The sequence below is a fragment of the Phyllostomus discolor genome, chromosome 2 (genome assembly GCF_004126475.2).
Source record: "Phyllostomus discolor isolate MPI-MPIP mPhyDis1 chromosome 2, mPhyDis1.pri.v3, whole genome shotgun sequence".
In the NCBI taxonomy this organism is placed as follows: domain Eukaryota; kingdom Metazoa; phylum Chordata; class Mammalia; order Chiroptera; family Phyllostomidae; genus Phyllostomus; species Phyllostomus discolor.
The window spans coordinates 156,084,613-156,111,992 of record NC_040904.2 but is presented as its reverse complement, the minus strand read 5'-3'; the positions used below and the strand labels follow the sequence as shown (position 1 = coordinate 156,111,992).

The window sequence follows — 27,380 nt, the reverse complement described above, 5'->3', positions numbered from 1 at the left end:
CCATAATGGAACTTGTAGGAGGGGTGGAACCACACAATGAGCAGGTCCCACGCCCACAGTGTGGTGGATAAGGAGTCCTTAATCAGGAGTAGCCCTGGCTGGCATAGCTCAGTGGATTGAGTGTGGGCTGGGAACCAAAGTGTCCCAGGTTCAATTCCCAGCCAGGGTACATGCCTGGGTTGCAGGCCATAACCCCCAGCAACCACACATTGATGTTTCTCTCTCTCTCTCTATCTCCCTCCCTTCCCCCTCTAAAAATAAGTAAATAAAATCTTAAAAAAAAAAAAGAATCAGGAGTAGTATCATGGCTACAGGGGTTCCCCCTGAGAGCAAGGGGTGCCAACCCCACACCAGGCTCCCCAGACCAGGACACCAGTGCTGGGAAAAGGAGTCCCCATAACTTCTGGCTGTGAAAACCAGCAGGGATTGTGATCTGAGTGGGGTGTTGCTCTCGAGGAGCCTTCACACAGACTCACTTGCTAATTAACTCTGAAAGAGTGCAAGGGAGACATATGGAGAGGAACTGAATTGCCTAGTTTAAGCACGAGGGCTGGAGGGGAAAGGGTTAGGGCAGCTCTCTCTGTGAAGTGCTGGCACACACCCCTGTTCCATTGTTTAGGGCTTCCCCCAACCACCCAGCTTGTGCAGGCAGGCACCGAATTTGTGCTCTCCATTAACTTGGCCTAACAAAGTTTGCCATGACCTGGTGATTCCCTGAGATCCCAAGCCACTCAACTGTGCGCCTGGCCCAACATGTTTTTAGAGGCTGTTTCACACAAGGGCCTTCCTTAGCTTGCTCTGTGGACTTTCTCAAAATCTCTCAAAGGCCCCAAAACCCCAAACAAGCGCTGACTGGCCTTGACATGTCCTATACCTCTTGCTAAGCAGTCCCAAGCCTGGCAAAAGTGGTGAAAGGTCTCAGCTCATACCTCGGTGCCCATTAAAGGGTTCCAAGCCTAACAATAGTGGCAGCCAGCCTCAGTTTGCAGATAGCCTCTGTCAAGCACTTTTAAGCCTAGCACAAGTGGCAATCAACCATGGATTACTTTGTAGCTCCAACCAGGCTGCCTCAAGCCAGGCACAAATGGCTGTTGACCTTGGCCTGCACCAGGGCCTATTCCCACATATCCAATGGCTGGCTTTAGACCCCCAAGAGCACCACCTAACCAGCTCCACAAACAAAACACCAGAGCCCTGCTAAAGCATACCCTGATCCTTGTGGGCAGTCCCCACACAACAGCTCATCCACTGTCATCAGGGCAGCCCTTCCAGCCAGTCAGCCAAGGGTCAATCCCACCCACTGGTAGGCCATCAGTAATCAAGGCTGAACTACAACGGGAGGGCAAATACAAGAGACAGCCCTGGAGCACCTGGCTCAAGTGACCAGGGAGACTGCTTGACTGGGCCTTACTGGACACCTACAGCCATCAGGTCACTCTGCCAAGACCAGGAGACATAGCAGCTCTACCTAATAGATAGAAACAAACAGGAAGCAGCCAAAATAAGGAAACAAACATTTTCCAAGTGAAAGACCAGAACAAAACTCTGGAAAAAGAACTAAATAAATGGAGACAAGTAATCTACCAGATACAAAGTTCAAAACACTGGTTACGAGTATGCTCACTGAGTTTACGTGAAGAACAGATGAACTCAGTAGGAACTCACACAAAGAAATAGAAACCATAAAAAAAGAACCAGTCAGAAGTGAAGGATACACTGGAAAAAAAAAAAAAAGAACACATCAGATGGAATCAATAACAGATTAGATAAAGCAGAGGATCAAATCAGTGATTTGGAAGATGAGGTACCAGAAAACACCCAATCAGAAGAGGAAAAAGAAAAAAGAATTTTAAAAAATGAGAATAGTTTAAGGGACCTCTGGGACAACATCAAGCATACCAACATCACATCATAGGGGTACCAGAAGGAAAAGAGAGACAGAGCAAGGGATTGAAACCTGTTTGAAGAAATAATGACTAAAAACTTTCTAACCTTGTAAAGGAAATAAATGTACAAATCCAGGAAGCACAGAGAATCCCAAACAAGATAAACCCAAAGAGGCCCATAGTAAGACACGTGGTAATTAAAACATCAGGTTAAAGACAAAGAGAAACTGTTAAAAGTAGCCAGAGTAAAGGAGTTTACCTACAAGGGAGATCCCATAAGACTTTCAGTTGATTTCTCAACAGAAACTCTGCAGTTCAGAAGGGAATGTATGACACATTCAAAGGGATGAAAATCAAAGACTTACAACAAAGATTGCTTTACTCAGCAAGGCTATCATTTAGAAGAGCTAGAGGGATAAAGTGTTTCCCAGACAAATAAAGTTAAAGGAACTCATCACCACTAAGCAAGTATTACTGGAAATGTTACAGGGATTTATATAAGTAGAAAAGATTAAAAATATGCACAAGAAAATATCGGAAAGAAAGAAATTCTCACTGTTAAAGGCAAACATGTAAAAGCAATGGATCAACCAACTGTAAAGCTAGTGCAAAGGTGAAAAAGGCAAAATCATATGTAAGATCATGTGTAATTACAACAATAAATAAATAAAGGGACACACAAACATATAAAAGAAGTAGAAAAATGACAAAAACATAAATGTGGAGGGGTTGAATAAGCATGATAATGATTTTAGAATTATTTCAAACTTCAGTGACCCTCAACTTAAAATAGATGACTGTAAACCTAGCTTGGTACATGTGAAGCATATGGTGACCACAAACAAATAAAATCTTCAGGAGCTGTGCATCCAGTGTAGGAGTGCCAAACTGTGTAAAGCAAATACTGAATGACATGAAGGGAGAGACTGATGGACTGTTGGGACAACTGTTGGGACAACTGGATAGATACATGGAAAAGAATGAAACTGGATCACTTTCTTACATCATATATAGGAATAAGCTAAAAATGGATTAAAGACTTAAACTATAAAACTGGAAGAAAACACAGGAAGTTAACTCTTTGACATCACTCTTAATAATATCTTTTTGGATATATCTTCCCAGGCCAGGAAAACAAGATAAAAAAGTTAAAAAATGGGACCACCATATTTTTTGGACTCTAAGATGCACTCCACCCCCCCCCCCCAATTTGGGAGGAATGATGGTCGTTAATACTACTGTTGAGTTCTGTTTACATTTAAACATCACTGAAATATGTTATTTATGTTATTAAATATTTTACCACATTTTTTGCTTTGAATTTTTTTTTCCTATTTTCCTCCTCCTAAAACCTAGGTGTGTCTTATGGTCTGAAAAATTCGATTTATCAATCTAAAAATTTTTGCATAGCAAAGTAAACCATCAGCACGAGGACAACCCTTTATTCACTGGAACAGTCATTACAACAGCCAAGATATGGAAGCAACCTAAGTGTTCATTAATAGACAAATGGATAAAGAAGAGGTGGTACATATATTCAGGGGGGATATTAGCCATAAAAATAAATGAAACCTGGTCATTTGCATATTATGCTAAATTAAATAAATCAGAGAAAGACAAATACCATAGGGTTTCACTTACATGTGGAATATAAAAAAATTAAATAAATGAACAAACAAAACAGAAACAAACTCAAAAAGAGAACAAACCAATGGTTGCCAGACAGGAGGGGTAGTGGCGAGATGGGTAGAAAAGGTGAAGGGATTAAAAAGTACAAATTGCAAGTTTAAAAAAAGACCACATGGGCCCTGGCTGGTGTGGCTCAGTGGATGAGTGCCGACCTGTGAACCAAAGGGTAGCTGGTTCGATTCCCAGTCAGGGTGCATGCCTGGGTTGCAGGCCAGGTCCCCAGTAGGGGGTGTGAGAACGGCAATCAATCACACATTGATGTTTCTTTCCCTCCTTTTCCCTCTCTCTAAAAATAAATAAGTCTTAAAAAAAAGAAAAAAAGACCAGAGGGAATTGGGGGTGTGGAGGAAAGGATGAAGAGGTGAGAGGATTAAGAAGTACAAACAGGTAGTTACAGAATAGCCATGGGGATGTAAAGTACAGTATAGGAAATGGAGTAGCCAAAGAACCTATATGCATGACCCATGGACATGAACAATGGTGTGGGGATTGCCTCAGGGAGTGGTGGGTATTGAGTGGAAATGGGGAAAGGGGGAAAATTGGGACAACTCTAATAGTATAATCAATAAAATATAATTTTAAAAATTCATGGGGATGTAAAATACAGCATAGGGAATATAGTCAATAGTATTGTAATAACTGTATATGGGATAATCACTTAATAAGTTATACAAATACTAATCAGTATGATGTATACCTAGAACTAATCCAATATTGTGTCAACTGTAACTGTAAAATTTTATAAAAAATAAGACATCATAGAAAGCATGTCCTCAGATCACAGTGGTATAAAATTATTTCTTTTTTTGTAAATTTTGTGATACTATTTACCTGAAAAGGATGTAAAGACCCTGGATCTCAGGTACCTAGCACAGGACCTAATAAATAGTAACATAATAAGGGTTTTTTCCTCCCCTCCTTGCTGGAGTCTGGTAAGTGATAGGTTAAATACTTCTTGAGTATTTGTGAAAATTTGTAACTGTTTTGAATGGGTGACATTACATAACTGACAGTGTCTCAGTACTGAGGAAATATAGTATCACAATCCTGATGCATCTACTGCCATTGTGGCTAAAGGCTTTTAGACTGTCTGAGCAATAAAGAACTGGCAAGTATATAAATTATCATGTTTATAACTCAGTACAACAAGATAAATGATTACTGATCCTACTTATTTTTTTTCTGATAGGCCATTGGTGTTCATTAATATGTTTGATGTTCTTATTTATTTCACACCAGAGAGACAAGATTAGGCCATATTTTCCCGAGTTAATTTTTTTGATCAAGGTATAAAGCTTTACTTTTAACTCTTTAGGATAAATCCTAGCTCAGATGGTCTATGGTTTCTTTTGTGTAATGAAGCAGAGTTGAGTAGTTTTGACAAGTGGCCCATAAATCCTAACCTTTGCTAGACTCTAACCTAAGAATTAGGTAAGTTTTAGATGGGGGGCCTGGTAGATGATATTACAAGAAAGACATATATAATAATAATGATAGCACTTTTCTTTGTCACTGTTAATTTTCCTTCAAATTCTACTGTACAATTAGTAGATTGGCCATATATCCCCTAACTTATGTTTAGGGCTTCCAGGAATTAGAAATTGCATTTTTGCACCAAGCAGAATGACAGCATAGATTTTACAGTTCTCCACAATCTTGTCCCAATGTTTTTTTTTCCCTCATTGACCAAAATCAATAGGCAGGTGATACCTAATTTACAGCTGCTAAGACTATTTTCAGGTCCCATAGTTCCTTAGTTTAAATCAGAGATGTCTTATTACTAATATATACTAATAGTGCCTAAAGGGTCTGAAATGGCTTGATTAGGGACATTTTTGCTGCTTCAGTTTCTTTTTTTCTGTCTTCCTGTCCACCATGACCTCGCCCCCACCTCACAACAGTGCCTTCTGAAAAAGCTCCTCTACTTTTACTTTTTACTGATTATATTTTTAAATTAAAATTTTAAAAGAGGGTAAAAGAGAAAGCTCTGATTTATATGCTCCTTTCAGAGGAGTGCTGTCCTCCAGGTCTATATTCAGACCTTCCGAGGTCCCTTCGGACCAGCAGTCCTCTCAGACCTGGGTCCTGGCCGACAATCGGCGCGTCCTGCCCACACCTCGTGCTCGGTCACACCCAGAATCTCTCACACGCAGCCTACATGGAATCATTAAAGCAAAGAAGGTTAGCTGGCTAGAAAATCTTGTCAGAAGTAAAAGATAGACTAAAAATGTAGAGAGATATATGGAGATCATTAGTCTTTACAAGGCTCTCATTACAGAAAAACAATGAAACAGACCGGCTAATTGCTAGAATATATAATTCACTCTTTGGCCTGTCATTTAATTGAAGGAAAAAACGGGTGACAAGGTTGAAGAATTTTATAGACGGAGATTTTTAAATGATGAGGACTTTTAAACAAGACACATGCAAATATTCACAATTTAAAAACTGTCTTGTTCTCCCTGAGATATAGCCTAACTTTCAAGCAACGGTCTTGGGAGCCAAAGAACCACTAGCCTCTCCCAAGGATCATTAATGGTGCGTACACACGGGATAGTCTCATCTTAAGTGAGGGGCTAAAGGCCTTTCTTTCCCCCTTCATGGCTCATGGCCTCAGAGGCTGTCGCTTTCCTAACTTACTAACCATCAGTATAGCCGCATGAAGAAGCAAAGCATAGGAGTGGAGGAGAGCTCTTGCTGGAGTACCAACACCATCAGTCAGAGTCTCCGCATTACTGCTATTTTAAGTTTCTTCCCCCCACTTCAGCCACTCTACCAAGTGCCATATGGAGGATGATTTCCCAAGCTACAAGTGTACTCTCTCAATGCCATTTCCTTCTCTTTTCAGTTTATATTTTTAACCACTTTACCCCAAATTTCCCAGCCAGATTCTCTGTCTCAGTAATCTATTGCTTTATAATAAATTATGCAAATGTTAAAACAAAAAAAAACATTTTATTTGCTCATGTTTCTGTGGGTCTGGCCAAAATTTGGGCAGGGCTCCATGTGGATGGCTCCCCTCTGACCTTCGCTGTCTGTGGCCTCAGCTGGAATGGCCAGAACAGCCAAGAGGTGGAGGGGCTTCTATCTTATGGTAACACCTGGAGTGTCTCAAGTGGGGCTGGAGGATCAAAGGTGGCCTCACTCCCACTGTTTGGGCACTTTGGTTACCGGTGGTTTCTCATTCAGTAATCTGGTCTGACATTTGCAGGGTGGCCAGCTTCCAAGAGTGAAAGCAGGTGCTGCAGGCCTCCAGAGGTCTAGGCTTGGAATTCTCAGAATGCCACTCCTGCATTCTATTAATCAAAGCAAGTCACAGGCCAAACCACATTAAAGGGGTGGGGAACATGCCACTTCTTGATGGGAAAAGGAGCTTTGCGAACAGGCACAAGAGGCACTACCGGCAGCCACCCTTGGAGACAATGTACCACAGCTCTCAAGGGCTATTCTGATAAGCTAAGCACTGCTCACGAGAATGCTAGAAGACTCCTCTAATCTTCTGGAATCTAATCCAAGGATTGATTCTTTTCATGAGCTTGTACCGCTGAATGGAGGCAGGGAACATTAGGGTACACGTGAAAGTGCAAAGAACTGGGAAGGTTTTACAACAAAAAATCATTCTTAATATGAGTATTTTATACCTAGTCAGCTCTTTTGAAATAAGCTTCCAATAAGCTATAGTCAACTTTTAGCTTTCTTTCTGAAGCAATACTTTATTTTAAACATTGTATGGATATCTTTTCTTTTTTTAAGAAAAAAGACTTTATTTGAGAGACGGGGAAGGTAGAGAGGGAGAGAAATATCGACATGTGACACATCAATCGGTTGCCTCCTGCATGCCCCCAACTGGCAACCTGGCCCACACCCACGCATGTGCCCTGACTGGGAATTGAACCAGTGACCTTTTGATTCACAGGCCTGCACTCAATCAATCCACAAAGCCATACCAGTCAGGGCTGTATTGATATTTTCTAGATTACTTTTAATTTCCTGAACTCTAGAACTAAGTAGAATTAACATTCTTTGATGTCTTATCTCCCCTGTTAAGGTTATTCTATAAGAGGGTACATTTTACTAACACACTGTAGTATTTAAAATGTTTAAGTGACTAAAGAGAGTCTTTACTCTTTCTGTCTTCAGCATGGATATTTAGTCACTAGCTCTCTCATGTAAGAATACCTATTAGGGTAAGGGGTCAGTCCAACAAGAAGACATACATTTGTAAATATTTATGCACCAAACACAGGGACACCTAAATATGTAAAACAAATTATTAACAGACCTAAAGGGAACAAGAGATAATATAATAATAGTGAACTTTAATACCCTACTTACATCAATGGATAGAGCATCAAGAAAGAAAAATTAACAATGAAACATTAGCCTTAAATGACATATTTCAACCAAATGGAATTAACAGGTATATCCAGGACATTCCATCCCAAAACAATAGAGTACACATTTTTCTCAAGTGCCCATGGAACATTTTCCATGATAGATCACCTATTAGGCCACAAAACAAATTTAAGAAAATTTAAAATCACATCAAGCATATTTTCTGATCACAAAGGTATAAAACTAGACATTAGTTATAATAGGAAAACTGGAAAACTCACAAATATGTAGATATTGACATGCTACTTCATAAACAATGGGGTAATGAGATCAAAGGAGATATCAAATACCTTGATACAAATGAAAATGGACATACAACAATACAAAACATTGGATGCAGCAAAAGCAGTTCTAAGAGGGAGATTTGTAGTGATAAACGCCTATCTCAGGAAACAAGAAAAATCTCAAATAATAATGAAGACTTGAAAAAAAAAATACTCCAAACCATAAAACTCCTAGAAGAAAAATCATCAGTAAGCCCCTTGACATCAGCCTTGGCAACAAAAGCAAAAATAAACACGTGGGACTACATGGAATGAAAAAGCTTCTTCACGGCAAAGGAAACCATCCACAAAGGGAAAAGAGAACCTACTGAGTGGGGAAAAATATTTACAAATCACGTATCTGATAAGGGGTTAAAATCCAAAATATATAAAGAGCTCATACAAGTCAATAAAAACAAACAATCCAATTGAAAAATGGGCAGAGGATCAGGAAACACATTTTTTCCAAAGGAGACATACAGATGGCCAACAGGCACATGAAGATACTCAGCATCACTAATCACCAGGGAAATGCAAACCGAAACCACAGTGAGATATCACCTTATCCTTGTTACACTGACTTATCAAAAAGACAAGAAGTAACAAGTGTTGACAAAGATGTGGAGAAAAAGGAACCGCATTGCTGGTGGGCATATAAATGGTGGAGCCACCAGGGAAAACAGTTGAAGATTCCTCAGAAAAATTAAAAACAGAACTACCACATGATCTAGCAATCCTACTTAGACATTTATCCAAACAAAATGAAACACTGACTCAAAAAATATACATCCCAATTTCATTGCAGCATTATTTACAATAACCAAGATATGAAAACAACTTAAATATTCACTGATGGATGAAGAAAATGTGGTGTATAGTCACACACACACACACACACACACACGCACACACACACATATGAATCACAGGAATATTATTTAGTCATAAAAAAGAATAAAATACTGCCATTTGTAACAACATGGATGGACCTGAGGGCACTATGCTAAGTGAAATGAGACAGAAAAAGACAAATACCATATGATTTCACTTAGCTGTGGTATATTAAAAATATGTAAAAAGGAAAGAAACTAACTCATAAATACAGAGAATAGATTGGTAGTTATCAGAGGTGGGGTGGAGGATGGGCAAACTGAGTGAGTACAGTCAAAAAGTACAAACTTCCACTTACAAAAGAAGTAAGTCATGGGCCTATAACATCCAGCATGGTGATTATAGTTTGTAATACCAAAAACTGTATCGCACACCTGAATGTTGCTAAGAGGGCAGACCTTAGAAGTTTTCATCGTAAGGGAAAAAACCCTGTAACTGTGTATGGTGACAGATACTAACTGGACTTATTGTGGTGATATTACAGTACATCCAAGTATCAAATCATTATGCCGTATACCTGAGACTATATAATAATGTATGTCAATTATACTCGATAATATAAAAAAAAAGAATATCCCTTGGGAGTAATATCCATAGTCATTCTTCCAGTGGCATTGTTGAAATGTGTAGGCTTTACTGCTATTCCTGTGAAGGTTAACATTGCTGTGCCATCCATTCCTTTTTGATTAGCTTTTGGGTCTGTTTACAGTTGGCAACTCCGCACTAGGCCAGGACACTCTCACATCCTCCTGTGACCTGATGTGAAGACACTTCATAGTGAATTAAAGAAATGACACAAAAAAAGCTTTGCTGAAGGGGTTCTATATACATATATATAATATTTTATTTTAAAATGTCATTAAGCATGTACATTTCTTTAGCTTTTCCCAGGGAACACTGCACCTAAGTTTCAAAACACACAAAATAGATCCCCATTACTAAACAGTTTTCGCTTGGGGGCTACAAAGTCCAGGTTTCACTATCACGAAGCGTAAAGGTACATGGTTCTGAATCCATTTGCAGGCAGATTCCTCTCATTCACTGCACATGGGGTTTTTCTGGAAACCCAGACCTTATCATACATTCCTTACACACGACCTCCACTGTGGGCCTCCCTGGGCCTCCAGAAGAGACCCGGACGGTGGAGGCAAAACAGGAGGAAAGGAGTAACCTCAGGACTCCCAAACACAAAGGACTATGGAAGACTGGAAGAATGGAGGGCACGAGGTTCTCGTTCAAGTACACCACAGTAGAAAACACCACCACATACACAGCCTCATTTGGTCGATGTCTGCCTGGTCTCTACATGAACAAAACTTTAAGACACAAAGGAAAAATTAAAGCTATTTACACAGATGACGTCATGGAATAGAAAGTGCAGTACTCCCCAGACTGGCGCTCAGATCTGACAGAGAGCTGCCAGCGGCGCTCAGGTAGTGTCTTCTGAAAAGCCCCAGTGCAGGCACGGTCACCCACGCAGAACTAGTTTGCTCAGTAAGGTGGCCAATGGTGTGCAGGCTGCGAAACTGGAATTGTAAAGCCTCGAAAACCCTAACGGATGCTTTTTACTTTTTTCTTAGATCTGGTAACTTTTTGGGTCAGCCTGGTGGTTCTTTGCATAGACAGTTACTCTCACTGCTTTCTCCAAGTGTCCCAGAAGCACTAACTTACTGAAAATAGAATCTCATAAAAGCTTAACAGATTCACTCTGAAAAGAGTGGAGCTGCTGCCGCTAGGTCATTTAAGGAAAGGTTAGATCCTCAAACTGTGGTGGAAAGAAAACCACTGAACCCTCATGGCCTTGTAAATCAAGTTGATTAGCAGATGAGAACAGAGGTGAGGGCATGAGGAGAATCAGAATTTTAAAGATGTGGGTGGTTTTCTAAGTGTTTCCATGCTAGTCCTGTCGGTAAACCAAAACACCCTACCTGCATGGCCAAGGTCCAAGGCCCAATCTGGGTCCCGGGACCCTCATCCCTGCCCACCAACAGGTCTCAAAAAGTAAATGAATAACAAGAAAAATGAGAAGAGAACGAGCACACGTAACTTCACACAGCCCCAAGGAGGTAAGCTGCTGAAGATTAAAAAGTTGAGTACCCTAAATTTCCCAAAGCTGAATAATTGCAGAAGAACTGAAACCCCCACTGTTTTTGGCTCCATCCTATTAGCCAGCTGAGTACTTGGCCTCGCCTGATTCCCAGCTCTCCCTTCTTGCCCCAAGAACAGCAGCTATGTAAGCACAACCCCAGAGAACATCCTGGTGTCCTCTCTGACGGCTGGCACTGCTCTGCATTCAGGTATTCTGACAACAAAGGCTTGCTTGGATGTTACCTGGGAAAAGGCTGCAGTGTGGATGGAGTGGGAGTTTGCTCTCTTCAAGGAAGAGAGTGTCACCAAATATTCTAAAGGGCAGTGGCCAGCCCAACAATGAGATTTAGAAGTGAAAGAGTCTTTCATTAAACGAAGTGTCTGCACACACCCCAAGACAATCATAAAGACTTGACTAGGAAATTGAACGCTTTTTATTAAACAAGACTTCCTCTGAGGCTATGGTGGCAAGCAGATTTGGCTATAACTCAGATACACAAGATTTCAGAACCACGTATAAATATGTTCTGCAGAATTTTGAGCATGTTGCCTTTTGACCTTTCCAGAAATGCTCCAGGGGCCTACCTGTTATATAGACACAGTTACTGCTCTGGGGTAGGATGAAAAGGAGCCTGAGTAAAACATAAAGCCAAAACCCAGTAAGCTCAATTCACAGAGCAATATCAGTACCGGGCAGATTTTCTATGAGCATTAACAAATCATTTTCCCCACATTTGATTTACTCACCTCATTTGTGGTTTTCCTCCCATCCCCCAAACAGAGCCATGGCTTCAGCTTGCTACTGAGATCTTTCCACCCAAGGGGGCTTGTGAAAACAATTCCAAAATACCTTCCTAAATAAAACCAATAGTACTAAATGCTCCAGATTTTAGGATGAATTGAATAAGGGGGTTCTAGAGTTTTTCCTGAGAGAAGGTGCCTGCCTTGGTAGAAGGTGTTATGACATCTACATGTCTATACCTGACTCTCGCAGCTCAAATAAAACTGGAGAAACTCAAGATACAGCCTACATAGAAGCCCAGGAAAGGAAAAAAATGAAAGGCAATGGAAACATGGGAAAGAAGTGACTGCCTCCTAAAGCTGGTGGCTCGGAGCCCTCCAAGGAAAACCCTCAGGCTTCCAGTTTGTATGTGGCTGTTGAGAGTCAGGCAGGCACAGAAACGGACCACGCTGCTGCAGGACGCCTGCGTGTTTCCCATAGTGTGACATTCTGCCAGAGAAGCAAAATGTTGACCACAGCCGTCTCCCCACAGACTCGTTTAGCGTAGCTAAGAGTTATGGGAGGATGAGGGAAACTGTCAGATGAAGAGGACCCCTGACGAGGCTGTAGTCCAGTTCTTACCAGGCAACATTCTGGCAACCACCTGGTGGGTGAATTCCTTCAGTACTTCCCCTGCCAGACTGGGCACTGGTTCCACCCTGCGGGATGGACACAGACTGGGAAGGCTCCAGGCCATTCCTAAGAAAATATCTGTAATTCCAGGAATGTCGGTGATTAATGATCCTGGAAGAAAAGTTCCTGTCCTGTCCTGTGGGGAAGGGATCCAAACAAACATGAGAGCTGGAATTGGCTCTCCAGCGTTTGGGGGGAAATCACACCAATGCCTTTTTCTCTACTGAATGTTTTAATTACAAAAAGTTGTCAAGATGGTCACCATGCTGCGGGAGCTCTCCGAGAATACTTGGTAATTGGATATCACTTTATAAGGTTCAGAGAAGCAGTCTCAGAGATAGACGTGATTTCTAAAAATCTATTTGACCATCCCTCCTGGGACTGAAGCAGCAGGTAGATCTGTCCACTGCTTCTGCGGATGCTCCGTGAGGAACACTTAGAGGCGTGTGACAGTGGGAATAGGGGTCTCAGTGGCTGGGTGGCTGGGACGTGATTCCATGGAGAAGGAGCAGGTGTACAGCATGAGAATGACCAGCCAACCCAATTTAAATTCTGTGTTATCCAACTCGGTCTGGGTGAGCCTTGTCCAAAGGTGAGGAGGAGAGTAGGCCTGCTGTTCCCTGACATTCCGATACTTGTACGTTGTTTGGAGTGGGCTTGGGGACAGTCACAGCCCATGGAACCTGGACCCCAGAATGGAGAACCGGTCCTGAAATGAGGTACGGTGAACTGACTGATACAGGGACTCCCTGCACATCTGTTAAACACTGCTTCACATGTGTCCTCATGGCACAGTGGGGGATGGGTTGGGAGTTGGAAGCAATCAATCCCAGCAATGAAAACTCAGATTCAGAAACAAACAGAAACCTCAAGCCACACAAGGGGCACCCTCGAAGACAACGGAGGAACCACTGGTCCAAAGAAATACCCCAAATTTCACGAAAACACTGATTTAGTGAGAAAATTCAACTCGGGAACAAATCATTACACAACAAAGACTGCTCTCTGTGAGCCAGGGCAGAGCTCCAGATGGCTGCCTGGGTGGTGTGGGACACAGGATATGGCGACAGCCGGGGTTGGACTTTGACACACAAATTCCTCGGCAAGGAGTCGGAAAGTCCCAGGCCTGTTCTATGGAAACAATTAAGAGTCAAGGACTTAAAACACAAAAATCCCTGCCTCACCCCATCATTATTACCATGAAAGAATAGAGACTGACAGAGACACACACAGAAAGCATTCCCTGAAATAAACCTCAGGCTGACTAGAAGATGGACCTTCACACTTTCTGAGGCACGATCCCCAACTTTCAATGCAGCACTTGTAACCCGTAGAGAAATTGGCAGCTGGGCCGGCTGAAGAGTCTCCTGCCAGTTACACCTGAAAGTGGCTGCCCCAGCACTCCAGATAAATAAATATGACGTGTGTGCAGAAAACAGGCGATGGCCACCCAGGAGGCCTGATAAAGGAACCAAAAGAAAGAATACTCAGTAGCAGCCTTTATGTTTTGCCTTTGCTGAGTATCCGAACCTGTTACTAAAGAGGAAACTGAAACCTAAGGATCCCCTTGAAGCACAGCCGGAGGCCTCTCGGGGACAAACTCCCCATCTGGGCTGGGAAGAGGTGGCATCATCTGGAACTCCTCTGGGGCACTTCCCAGCCCTGCCCTGCTAAGAGGCATCCAGCTTCCTTCCTTCTGATCTTCTGGTCCCCTGAGTCATTTTCATGATAGTTTGTTCCCATGTATTAAAGGAATGACATATACGGAAATGTCGTCTCCTGAGCCCAGTCGGTCATTAGATATCCGCCATCCTCTGTCCTTCAGGACGCCACGGGCACGCATCACCAGGTCCTGAGCTGCCAGTGTGTACCTGTGCAGGGAGAAGCAGGAAGGAGACCATCAGCGCAGCACCAGGAAAAGTCTGGGGTCATGTGAGGCTTGAAAGGAGGCATCACTACAGCTATCTAAACAGTTTTCCGATACCCTTAAAGTTTCAAAAAGCCTAGGTCTTTTTCTCCCCACATGTGGGATGCCTAATGTAAATTATTGTTTAGATAGAGATGGACAAGACACAGGGTACATTAAACAACCTCCTAAATTTTTCCATTGCTTAGTCCTCTTTTGAGGTTTTGATGATGTTAAGGAGAGTCTCAGGTTGTGCTAGTGTATTAACACGGATCTGCTCAGGTTCAGGATTTTTCATGGCAGACAGTGTCTAGCTAAAAAAGTACATGGGAAAAATAATTAAGAGCTTTTATTTTTCAGTGTTTATTTTTAGGAAAAAGGATAGTGATTTTCTATTTATGGTAAACAACTTTTTAAAATAAATTTGTTTTTGCCCTGGCTGGTGGCTCAATTGGTTGGTGTGTCATCCCATACACCAAAAGGTTGTGGGTTCAATCCCTGGTCAGGGCACATGCCTAGGTTGTGGATTCAGTCCTGAGGCAACTGATCAATATTTCTCTCTCATAACAATGTTTCTCTCACTCTCTAAAATCAATAAACATATCCTCAGGTAAGGATTTAAATAAATAGGCACAAAGATTCAGCAATTTTGGGACTTCCGGCAAGATGGGGGAATAGGTGGACGCACCGTACTTCCTCGTACAACCAAGATTAGAAAACCAATAATTTACAACAATAATTTACTATCAGAATAACACCCAGATCCGGCAGAGGATTTATCTGAATGGAAGTCGGGCAGCCAAGAAGTTGAAGTAGACGCATTCATCCGGACTGGTAGGAGAAGACGAGCCGGCGGGCGCGGGGCTGGCTCGGGTCGGCAGCGCGCGGAGGTCGGGGGAAGGTTTGGCGCGAAATCGGCGCAAAAGCCATCGGGCGTGTAAGAAGGCAGCGGTGATCCCTGAGTACGCAAGCTGTGGCTGGCAGACCCATAGGGGCAGCGATTGTGGACCAGGGCAGAACTCACGGCCCGGAAGCCCAGACAAGGGTCTGAGTCCAGGGGAACGGAACTACCGCCATTGTTTTCTCCCGCTCGCGCTCCCGCCCCGCCCCCACATATAACGTCACAATCTAGCGACCGGGGTGCCCAGCCCCGGTGAGCACCTAAGGCTCCGCCCCCCACCGTAACAAGAGCAACCAGACTGAAAAAAAAAAAAAAAAAAAAAAGGAGAGACAGGGGAAAAAAAACAAAACAAAACCATGTTTTCAACAGAGCAGATCAGTCCCCCAGGACTCATCCTTTTGAGCGAGCAAGAATTAGCCAATCTATCAGATGCACAGTTCAAAACACTGGTGATCAGAAAGCTCACGGAACTGGTGGGTTTTGGACGAAATCTAGATGAAAGAATGCAGATTACCACAAAACAGATGCAGGAAGACACGCGGAGGAGAGCCAATAGTGAAAGGAAGGAATATGAGTCTCAAAACAATACAGTGGACCAGAAGGAAGATAGAATCAACCAAGCAGGAAAGCATGATGAAATAAGAATTCAAAAAATTGAGGAAAAGATTAAGAGCATCCAAGACACCTTTAAACATTCCAATATCCGAATTATAGGGGTACCAGAATCGGAAGGGGAAAAGCAACAGATTGAGCACGTATTTGAACAAATAATAAAGGAGAACTTCCCCAATCTGGCAAAGGGAACAGTCTTCCAAGAAATCCAAGAAGCTCAGAGAGCCCCAAAGAAGTTGGACCCAAGAAGAAACACACCAAGGCACATCATAATTACATTAGTCAAGGTAAAAACGAAGGAGAGAATCCTAGAAGCAGCAAGAGGTAAGGGGACAGTCACCTACAAAGGAGTTCCCATCAGACTGTCAGCTGATTTCTCCAAAGAGACCTTACAGGCAAGAAGGGGCTGGAAAGAAATATTCCAAGTCATGAAAGACAAGGACCTACATCCCAGATTGCTCTATCCAGCAAAGCTCTCATTTAGAATGGAAGGGCAGATAAAGTGCTTCTCAGATAAGGTCAACTTAAAGGAGTTCATCATCACCAAGCCCTTATTTTATGAAATGCTAAAGGGACTTATCTAAGAAAAGAAGATAAAGAAAAGACATGTATAGTAAAAGGACAGCAAACTCACAAATATCAACAACCACACCTAAAGCAAAACCAAAAGAAACTAAGTAAACAATTAGAACAGGAACAGAATCACAGAAATGGAGGGCACGTGGAGGGTTAGCAGCAGGGGGGTGGGAGGAGGAGAGAGGGGGAAAAGGTATAGAGAATAAGTAGCATAGAATGTAGGTTGAAAATAGATAGGGGGAGGGCAAGAATAGTACGGGAAATGTAGAAACTAAAGAACTCATAAGTATGACACATGGACATGAACTAAAGGGGGAAATGTGGGTGGGAGGGGGGTACAGGGGGGAGGGGAGAGAAGGGGGGAAATGGGACAACTGTAATAGCATAATCAATAAAATATATTAAAAAAAAGGATTTAAATAAATAAAACCCAGTGAACAAACTGAACTAACAAGCAAAACAGAAACAGAATCATAACGGAGAACAAATGAGAACTAGGGGTGGGGGAGATTAGGAGGTGAAGGGACTGAGCAAAAAGGAAAAAGGACTCATGGACATGGACAAGAGTGTGGTGATCATGGGGGAGTGAATGGTAATGGAAAAAATCCAATAAAGATTTAAATAAATAAATAAATAAATAAATATTTTAAAAAAGTGAGATGATTTAAAGAAAAATATTAATGATATACATGTAGCATACATAGTAAAAATGCAAAGGGTTTTATTGGTAAACTACTGATAAGCCTGGTGCGGTAGCTGTCCCACCCACCCTTGTCTATGCTACACTGTCCCCCAACCAATGTGAGTACAGTGAGGGATGCACCAAAATTTGAAAATAAGGTTATCTATTGAGATTTAAAATGTAAACTTAAGCAAAAGAAGAACTGTGGTATAAGCTGATGGAAAATATTAACATCTAGGGAAAAACTCATGTGGGAGGTGATCTGAATGGGTGTGTGGGCCTAGGTTAGCCTCAAAGCAGGAAAAAAGTGAGACAAAACATTGGCAGGTGTCTATCAAAACACCGATCAGAGCAGAGAGAGCCTTAGCTGGCAGACTTCAAAGAAATTTAGTTTCCCTGGTAGAACTGCGGATGGATTACGCTCTCAGTCCATGCCATTAAACATGATTCACCTTTATTCTGATGTCATGTTCACCAAATAACCTGTTTATGATCTGCCTCCCTGTGCAGACCTGCCCACAGGGAAAGAATGAGCTAATCATTTATACTTGAAGAATATGAGTCCGTTATATTTTTCTGTATAGATGTCAACTGGCATTTTGGTTTGCAGATCAATCTTGTAAGCTTGGTTAGGGTGAACCCAGCTCTGATAATGAATCTGTTCTTTCTATGTTAATTAAACTAGTTTCTGAATCTGAAAAGCTAAAGGCCAGACTCTGGTAAATCACCAAGATAATAAATGTCACACTGTAAGGAAGTCCCCTCAGAAGCCAGCCTCTGGGCCTTGAATAACAGACCATGCTGACATCACTAATGTTCTTTCCCTGCTTGGAATGTCTTTGCCTTGCTTTCAGAATGGTGAGTTACAGTATTTACAACACCAGAAACTTTCCATTTCTTCATTTAAAACCCTGTGTGAATTTACCAATTCTCATGTTAAGAGAGACTTACATTTAGCCCTATCGTTGCATTGTTTAAGACCAAGGTCTACAGAGAATGATCTCAGAATTATTAGTCTATGAACCTCAAGTCTACTTGTACAGACCAGAGAGCAGACAGAGGTGGCAAAGCAGAGGCCATTTTAGTTAATACATGAGACATGCTTTCTCTTCTGGAGGACAGGTGTTAGGTGGGAAGGAGAGACCCCTTTTTCTACCAGTATGGAGGGAATTATCAGCTTAGAGAGGCAGAAATCTGTGACACTTGAGGGAAAATACAGCTAGCTAGCACTCTCTGAGGGTTCTTTTGTGGAGATCAGTAAATAAACAGAAAGGCCTCCAAAGAGGTCTTTGGCTAAGAGACAAATGCAGGTCCCTAAATTTACATACTGCCATTCATTACTATATTCAAAAAGAGTTGCTCAGATGCTCACCCCAGGTTACTCTTGTTTTATATTAAATTATATACAATTATATTGTATAACCACATAGGGAAAAGCTACCACAAATATCAGGGTGATGTTTATTACCCTGGTGACCGGCCAAGGTCTGGACCTTAGCGTTTCAAGTTCAGAAACTTGGCTGAGTCAATATCCTGAGTAGATTCATCTGTCAGGGCTGAGTACACCCTTAATCTAGTTTATGAGCAGACTAGACAGTAAATTATGGCAAATTATGGGAAAGACTGCTGACAATAAAAGATATTCAAAGATGTCAAAAAACCAAACAATTCAAGATAGCTCCTGTGATGAGTATAGAGGCTAACCAGGTCCTGCAGTCAAGGGTGATACTGAGAGATCAAGGTTAAATCATGTCTAACTGGTTTTATTTAAGTCATGAAAGAGTATCACTTGTAGTTGAAGGCAATAGACCACCCTGATATTGCAATTGCTGCTGACCGGGGTACTGTAAAAATGGTCAGAACTAGCTTTGGTGTTTTAAAAGGCAGCATTAGGTCACCTAGAAAAGATGGTTACTCAGGAAACTAACTCATTTCCCTGAGGGCTCTAGATAATTAAGGTTTTATACTTAAAAATGGCCATTGCCAATTCTGAGATAACTTCCCTTGAGCCTGCATTTCTCTTCACCATCCATTCTGTCTTCCCTTCAGTGTTGAACTTCTTGAGAGAAAGAAATCCATTTTGCTGCCTTGATTTCTTCCCATTTTCTTCCTTAATCTCTTACCAGTAGGCCCAACACCCAATTAGTTTGTTCTCTTGAAGCTTCATCTAAAGGCTTCTTCACAATACTCATGCTGCTCACCCTTTCTCCAGCACAGAGACTGCTGGCCAGCTACTTTTCTTGAAGTCCCCTGCCTTTTCTTCTTGAGTCTCCTTCTCTTCAGCACTTCCACGCCATCACACACTTCAAGTCCTCTTCCTGTGTCTGGGCTTCCGTGACGCATGGCTCAAGTTCTTCCAATGCCTCTTCCTAATTTCCTTTGTAGTCCCCAATTAAGACTCAGGAAGAAGTCAATAAATGTTAATTTATTTTCACGATCAAAGTAGGCCTTCCCCATCTATCATCTTTAGTTAATGGTGTCTCCAGTCTCTTAGGCAAGAAACATAGTCATCTTTAATGCTACCTCTCGCCCTGATATTTTCCAATGATAAAATCCACAAGACAGAGTAGGATTTCTAAACTTTTTATTATTTTAAGTATACTTCACTAGTGGTACCTGGCTAATTAAAGTTAATCTTATAGCAATTGAGATGTATGTTGTTTGTTCTGCCATTGTTCACACATACAGATAGACACACACTTATTTTGTGCTTTCTATGTATTATGTTTTCTTTTCCTTCATTCCTGCTTTCTGTTGGGTTGACAGCTTTCTTTAATACCTTTTCCTTCTTCTACTGGTTTAGAAGTGTTAGTTTACTATTTCTGTTCTTTTATCAGTTATGCTTAAAATTTTAATATGTGAGTTAATCAATGTTTATGTCCTCCTCCTAAAAATAAAAGAATCTTAGAATGCCTTCTTTCATCTTCCATGTTACTATTTTAATTTCACCTTGTTTTTAAGAATATTAGCCATTATTATCATTTATAACTTATATAAATAAACCAACATACTAACTTCTTTGCTTTTTGAAGTTCATTCCTTCATTCTGGATTTTATTTTTTCTGCTGAAGCACATTTTTGGTAATTCTTTTTAACAAGGGCTGTGACAGAGAAATTCACCCAGTCTTTGGACCACAAAACTCTTTATATTTGCCTTTAATCTTGGATGATAGTTTTACTGGGTATAGAATGCCAAATTGACCACCATTTTCCCTCAGCAGTTTGGAGGTAATATTCCATTTACATCTAACTTCTTTTCTTGAGGAGAAGTCTTGTATAATGTCTTCATACATAAGTGTCTTTTCTCACTGGTAGCTTATTAAATTGTTTTTATTTTATTTTATTGTTGATGCTATGAAGTTCCATTAAGACATAACAATAAGGTTTTATTTTTCTTTATCATAGTTGGATATTGTTTTACATCTTCAAACTGAGAAGGTATTTGATTCTGGAAAATCCTCAGCTGTGATATTTCTTCTCTATTTTTCATATTTTTTCCATAAGCTCTCTTTACCTTCTAAATTTCAGCTTCTTTTCTGTTTTCCTTTTTTTGTCTGTGATATCTTTCAGTTCGCCTACTCCTGCTCTAGTAGTTTTCTATTCAATCCATTCAGTGAGTTGTTTTATTTCAATGTCATGTTTTTCATCATTGTGAATTTTTATTTTGTTCTTTGTGAAATCCACCTCTTACCTTCTGATTCTGATGCACATGTTTCAAGTTTCTCTCAATCTGTTTTATTAGGTTTTGGGGGAGTACTGGAGGGAAGGCTCCATTATATCTAGTTATGCTTTTTCATGGTGGATTTGAAGGGAAGATAAAAACTTCTTTTCGATGGGGGTTAAATGCAGTAAATACCACGTGCCCTGGGTTATCTATGGAGACTTTAAAATTTGGGACACTATGGGGTTTTCTAGCCCTGGAACGTTCTGTTAATTTCTTGGTGTAGGATATCCATACCACAGGAGTGACGTGAGGTTTCGCTTCATACTTTTACTGTGTGTTGCGCCTACCTGGCCACTTCCCTCTCCTTTTAGACCTCCAGTTTCATCAATTCAGTTTTAGAATTTCATCAGTATCTAGCCATCAGCCAGGTACGCACGTACTCCAGGGAAGGCCAACTTCAACGTAAGTGGGAAGCTTAGGGAGAATCCGTAGGCCCTCTTCCTCCGGCACCGCTGCCAGGAGCTCGGATACCTCCACAAGACTTCCCTTTGCCAGGCTGCTCTAATGAGCAGTGTGCAGGGATAACTGAAGGGACAGATTAGATGTACATTAAAAAAACTTAATGCTACAACTGAACTGAAGCCCAGTTTCTTGACATTTACTTCTTACTACAGGAGACCCAAGTATTAAATATTAAAGGCAGAAACAGCTTTCTGGAAAAATGAGACCGCTAGCAGGGAGTTTTCTTTATAAATTGATCAGCTCAACACCACCCCAGGAACCCAGCTCTTGGGAGGTTTTTGGCCCTGGCGCCAGTGTTCAGCCAGGCTGGTTAGAGCTCACTAGCACTCATATTCCAGGGCCAAGTTGCTCCAGGCATGAAACCATTAGTAAGCTTGCTTTATGTCAAGGCTGGTACAAGAGGAAACAACTTCCTCTGGAGGAAAGGAACAGCTTCTCCTCTCTTCCACTTTGTTCTCAAATTTCTGTCTGACAAGGGGGGCCTAGTTTGGTGACAGTGAAAGGTTAATGTGGCAGCAAAATAAGAGGGCTCTACATTTGGTACTGAGGCTAAACAGGCTGTACACGTGCCATAGGCTGAGGGAGCGGCAGGAGATCTGAGTCAAAACACACAGGAGAGTAGCAAAGGAGAAGACAGTGCAGCCGAGGGCAGTGAAAGGGAAGTGGATTTCATGATACGCCGGCCAGGACTCTGAGGCAGGCTAAGGAGCCCGTGATTCTGGAAGCTGGGTGTGGAGCAGCACAGGGCCGTTACTGAGTGCCTGATTCAGAATGCCAGTCAGAACGCATTGGGGAAATGCTGGAGTGGTTTGAAGTATTCCCTCTCTTCTAATGAAGAGTCTCCCTGGGAAACAAATTTTGTGTTTTGGGAACATTTTTCTTCTCCAGCTGAAGCTTTCAATATTGATCAGCAAAGCTCTGCTGAAAGAAATGGCTGCCGGGGAGGGATCCGACTTGGCACACTTCTCGGGGCTTGGCTCACGCCTCCCTGAGCTCCGAGAGGCGGGAGCAGAGAAAGGCCAGCGGGGAAGGGAAGGAAAACAGAAAAAGAAGAGGGGCTGAAGAACTGTGGGAGGGCCAGAAGCTCCTTTCACAACCACGGCCTCTAATGTCAGGGTGGAAGGAGACTGATCAATCCTTGATTGTCTCTGCTGTCCCTGCTACTTCTGTGGCAGTTCTTAATTCTTTCACCTCCTCTGTGGGGCACAGAAAGCGCTCAGGGGGTGGGCATGGGTTGCCTGGGGTCCAATCCTGGCTTTACCCCAGCTCAGATGGGTGGCTCTGGAAAAATTCCTCAGCCTCTTAGAGCCCCTCTTTTCATTCTTGGTAAGTCTGGAATAATGATAGTGCAGACCTCACAGGGTCCTGCCAGGAGCAGAGGAGGTCCTTCCATACAGCATTCAGCACAGTGCCTGGCACTTGCTCAGGGGTCAAGAAAGGTAAACTCTCATTCTCCTCATTAGACATAAAATGGCTTTCTCCTCTGCGCAGAGTTTTGCATTAAGTCATCCACCTCTTGTAGAATCTTGTTTCCCACCAGCCCACATCTGAATCAGCACTGGATTGTCATAAATAAGTCAATTTCCGGACTCAGGCTGAAATTGCCTTAAAGTCTTCAATAGTTCTAGCTGGGTGGGAACTTCTACTTGCCATTTGGATGGTACAGACAGGGTCTCACAAGAGGGAGGGTAGGTGGCAGGAACTGGGGGATTAATGGGTTCCAAATATTTGCATATAAAAGGCAGCCTCCATCTGCTGATGCCCCGAAGTAATAGAGTGTGATGGGAAGAGGAGGAGGAATCCTCTTTGCATTCTGAGCAGGCCTGTTAGTTTTAAGAGGTAGAAAAGCTCTCCCAAGCTTCGGAACACTGGCAGGGATCTACAGTGACTGGGTGGGCGGGGGTGGGAGGTGACTTGGAGGGGGCTCTTTGTTGTGCTCAGTCCCTGGCAACTCACTGTCCTAGAGGACGGAGGACGCCTGTTTTAGGCTCACTGCTGGGAGCTGAGCCACACACATGTCCTTGCCCAGCTCTGAAGCCACTCGTGTCAGCCTCTGTCCCCTGCCCACGGTGCAGGGACTCCATTAAGACGGAATATAACGACACACTGGAATAATGAGCTGCTGTCTGCAACCCTGTCGCTGTGTCCCTCAGAGGTTTGTGTGCCAGCAGGTACAACGTCACGGACTGGGGAGAGGTCCCCACCCCCACAGGAAAGGGCAAGAATGCCCACTAGGCATTGTCCATCTCTCTGCCCTTGGCACCAGTTCCCTGGTTTCTTAGCTTGTGCATGTTTGTTTTAGTTAGAATCCCAAACAGCAGCATTTCAATATGAGTGCTCATAACAGACCATTTCCTTCTCAGTCCTCCCTGGCGAGCCCTTTAGAATGCCCTGATGTTCCCACTAAGTGGGCGCACAGCTGTGCTCCACGGCCGCGTGAGCAGCACCGGGAAAGAAGGGCCTGGCGGAGTGCTGCGCTGAGGCTGCGGGAGCAGGAGCTCAGGCTGACTTTGCAATTCCCACGGATCCGAATATGCTAAACACTGAAAAAGAAACAAACATGCAGATTTTGTCTAGTTTTCAAACTCCAGATCAAACACAAATGATATTGTTTGGAAGACCTGTAGTTGATCGGTGGGGGCGGGGGCCTTCCTTTTTGCATTTGAAGCATAGTGTTTGAAAACCGTACAGTGCTGGCGGAAATCAGATCAGTTAACCCAAGGAATGATTTCATAAGAAGAACCGTTGTCTTCTGCCAAAATAAATTTCATATTATCAAGTAATACAAACTAGTATTTGATATGTAGGTGAGTATTCTGCTGTCAGTGTTTGGTGGGTGTTTTACTATTAATTTTCCACTGATTACTCTCTTTGGTATCAAGGCACAGTTTTCTGAGCCTCGGATAGCGCGGACGCGAAGAACAGCATTCGGAACGTGACCATCGAGAAAGCTTCTCTCATTAGGGAAGTGCTCTCCAGAGTTTACAGTATATTGGCACTTACAGACTTAATACCCCATAATAAGCCCCTCGAGTGTCAAGGCAGGGGGACCAAGGGCCATTAGGTCCAAGTTACAGAGATGAGATTTACACAGGCGGGTCTTGGGAAATAAAGGAATGGGCAGCAAAGCCTTGCAAAGTTTTGCCTGAGCATTTAAAATGTGAATCTGTTACTGTAAAGCAGTCAGTCAGAGTGCTAAGGAGTCTCCCCTTCGGCCAAGGTGGCAGCAAGGGGAGGTTTTTTGATCATGCGAAAAGCTAGCAAGATAACTGTATAGAGAAAAAAGCCTTTCCCTTTCCTTCCATTAACAGATTGGGGGTGGGACCAGGGGAAGGCAGGCATATGCACCATAGAAGTCAAAATGGTACAGGGGTGGCAGTGCTGGACCAAAGAGACCCATTAATCTAGCCTGGGGGAAAGAGACTAGTTAGAAGGTGGACCCACCCAAAATACAAGAAAGTTGGGGGAAATTGGTCATTTTGATAAAGTACCTGGTCTGTCCTAAGCACAGCCTAATGTAATCCCAGGGCAACAAAGAAGCTCTCTCTCTCTCCCCACCTCTCTCTCATGACCTACACTGGTATGGTGCACTCACCTGTTCTCCCCATCACTACCTGGCCTCCAGAAGGGAGCCCCTCTCTCTTCTGTCTACCTGGTGATGCATTCGCCAGTGATTTGTGTGCTCTCTCGCCCAGTCGCCCAGGGGCATGCAACCAGGCAGCCCTGGCAGCTGCCTGGCCCATGGGCATGTGGGCTCCATGTGGACAGCAGCTGGGAACAAGCAAAGCAACCTGGATGGGTAGCTTAGTGGCTGCCTGCAGGTTCCAAAGGACTGGACTTTGAAATGGAGCAGGAGCTCTGGACACTGGCTTTTGTCTTGGCCTTGCTGAGGACGGCTGGACTTTTTCCAGAGCAGAAAGAGGAGATGGTCTTTTGAGACTGGGGTCCACCATTTTCCCAGGTTTAATGGCACCTGAAAAAACTCTCCTTCTGCACCAGCATCTGCATCACAGGTTTGGCTTTTGTGGTGATAGGCAGCAGAACCTCCATGTTTTGTTCAGTCACAAATCAGTGCCACATTTTCATGTTTGGTTAACTGTTCTTTGGCCCTTGTTCCTCTTGGCTTTGCCCATGTCCTTTCCTTTTAGTAATAGTACTAATTTATTCACTTCTGACAAAACATCAAGCTTCTTCTTTGAGTGTTACGTACTTGCCTCCATTTTGAATATTCTTTTCAGGGGACTCACCCTCAAGCCTCTAGCCTAACAGAGGGGATGTGTTGCCTCAGAAAACAAGTCCCTTCCAGGTCTTTCTCTAAGCACCCTCTACCAATTGCGCAGGATCTTTAGGCCACAAAAGAAAATTGTACTGAAATTACAGAGAACTGCAGCCCAACCTCTGTGACTGCAGCAACCCCACTTCAGAACGTTAGCTTGGTATTATTTCCTAAGAATAGTTCATTTCATGACCCTCATTCACAGAACGGCCAACTCTGCCACACTTCAGGGCAAACTCCAATAAAAAGAAAAGAAAGAAAGAAAAAAACCACCATACTCACATTTTGGCTGCTCCACAATGCTTCTTTTTAAAATTTCCTAGTTCCTTTGTTAAGACAGTTCAAAACAGCAAAAGGACTTAATACACTGGGGTCAAGAAGATCATATGGCTAATTTTTACCCATCTCTGCCCGAGAGGATGGCGTGAGGGTCAGAACCTCACAAACCTATCTTTATGCTAACCATCCCCTCTCTCGCCCCTCACTCTGGAGTGTGTTACATTTCTTACAAGAAATGATGTCATGAGAGGAAGACTATGCTGGCAGTTTGGTGAGAATGGCTGTTCCTAAGAGAAAAAGAAAAATAAAAAGCAAAGAAAAAAAACCCTACATATAATATAAACAAAGTCAAACAATTGAAGAGCAAAAGCCAAAAGTCCTGACTGTCACAGAGGTAAGGCACTGCCCTTTCTGTCCTGCTGAATTTTTAGGCAAACCTGGGCGAACCTGGCAAAACTCAAAGTCAAACAGGCCCATTCAAAACCTCAAATGAAGAAACATTTTGTTGTTGTTCTCACTTGCTCTGTCGTCTCTCCTTTCTCAGGCTGCCCTTCCTGGAGGGAACATCTCTCCTTTCTTTTTTTTTAAAATTTTTTAAAATTTTATTTATTTTTAGAGAGGGAAGGGAGGGAGATAGAGAGAGAGAAACATCAATGTGCGGTTGCTGGGGGTTATGGCCTGCAACCCAGGCATGTACCCTGGCTGGGAATCGAACCTGGGACACTTTGGTTCCCAGCCCATGCTCAATCCACTGAGCTACGCCAGCCAAGGCCCTTTCTCACTTTCTATCACACACCAGGCTGACCTCATGCGGCCGCCTCCTCGGGCTTGGACCCAGGAACTCTCCAGCCCCCAGCTTCCATGACTAAAGAGGCTACCCGTGGTCCTGGACTAGATTTGGGGAGAAATGAGTCCTTCTGGCTGAGGAAGGGCTCATATAGCCTCTGGAAGTAGGTCTTTCTTCATCACAGAAATTATGATTTAGGCTCAAATTTATTAGGATGACTGACTTCCACTCATGTGTCTATTTTGCATGACCAGCGAGAACAGCTCCCCGTCAAGAGGGCACCGTCGGGCAACCTCCTGCCATCAGGGCTTCGGGACCGAGCCATGGCAGGAGTCTAGTGCCCTCCTTTCAGGTCACACAGATGTGTGCAAACATGTCACACATGAAAGAGGACATTGTTTTATATAATTCCTAAGTTGTGCTTTTAAAACAAATTAAGTTTCTCTGACTTTCCAACATGGTTTAAATCACTAAGGAGCACATACAGGGAGAGAAATGATTCACATCTCATGTTTTTGGCGTCAGCTTTTGCAGAATGTTTTCTGATTA

The 27,380-nt window shown here is 42.8% G+C and overlaps 1 protein-coding gene and 1 long non-coding RNA gene across 2 annotated transcripts in view; one reads left to right on the top strand and one right to left on the bottom strand.

Annotated features, from left to right (window-relative positions):
- The window catches only part of LOC118499040, a 73,189-nt gene that overhangs the window by 33,289 nt on the left and 12,520 nt on the right, over positions 1–27,380 (top strand). The gene's annotated exons all lie outside the window — the stretch shown is intronic.
- Positions 7,875–27,380, bottom strand: part of PPM1H (protein phosphatase, Mg2+/Mn2+ dependent 1H) — a 243,245-nt gene continuing 223,739 nt past the window's right edge. The window contains exon 10 of the mRNA XM_028531950.2: positions 7,875–14,497. Within this exon, the coding sequence (XP_028387751.1) occupies positions 14,350–14,497 (148 nt within the window). The 3' untranslated portion in view covers positions 7,875–14,349. The remainder of the gene's footprint in view (positions 14,498–27,380) is intronic.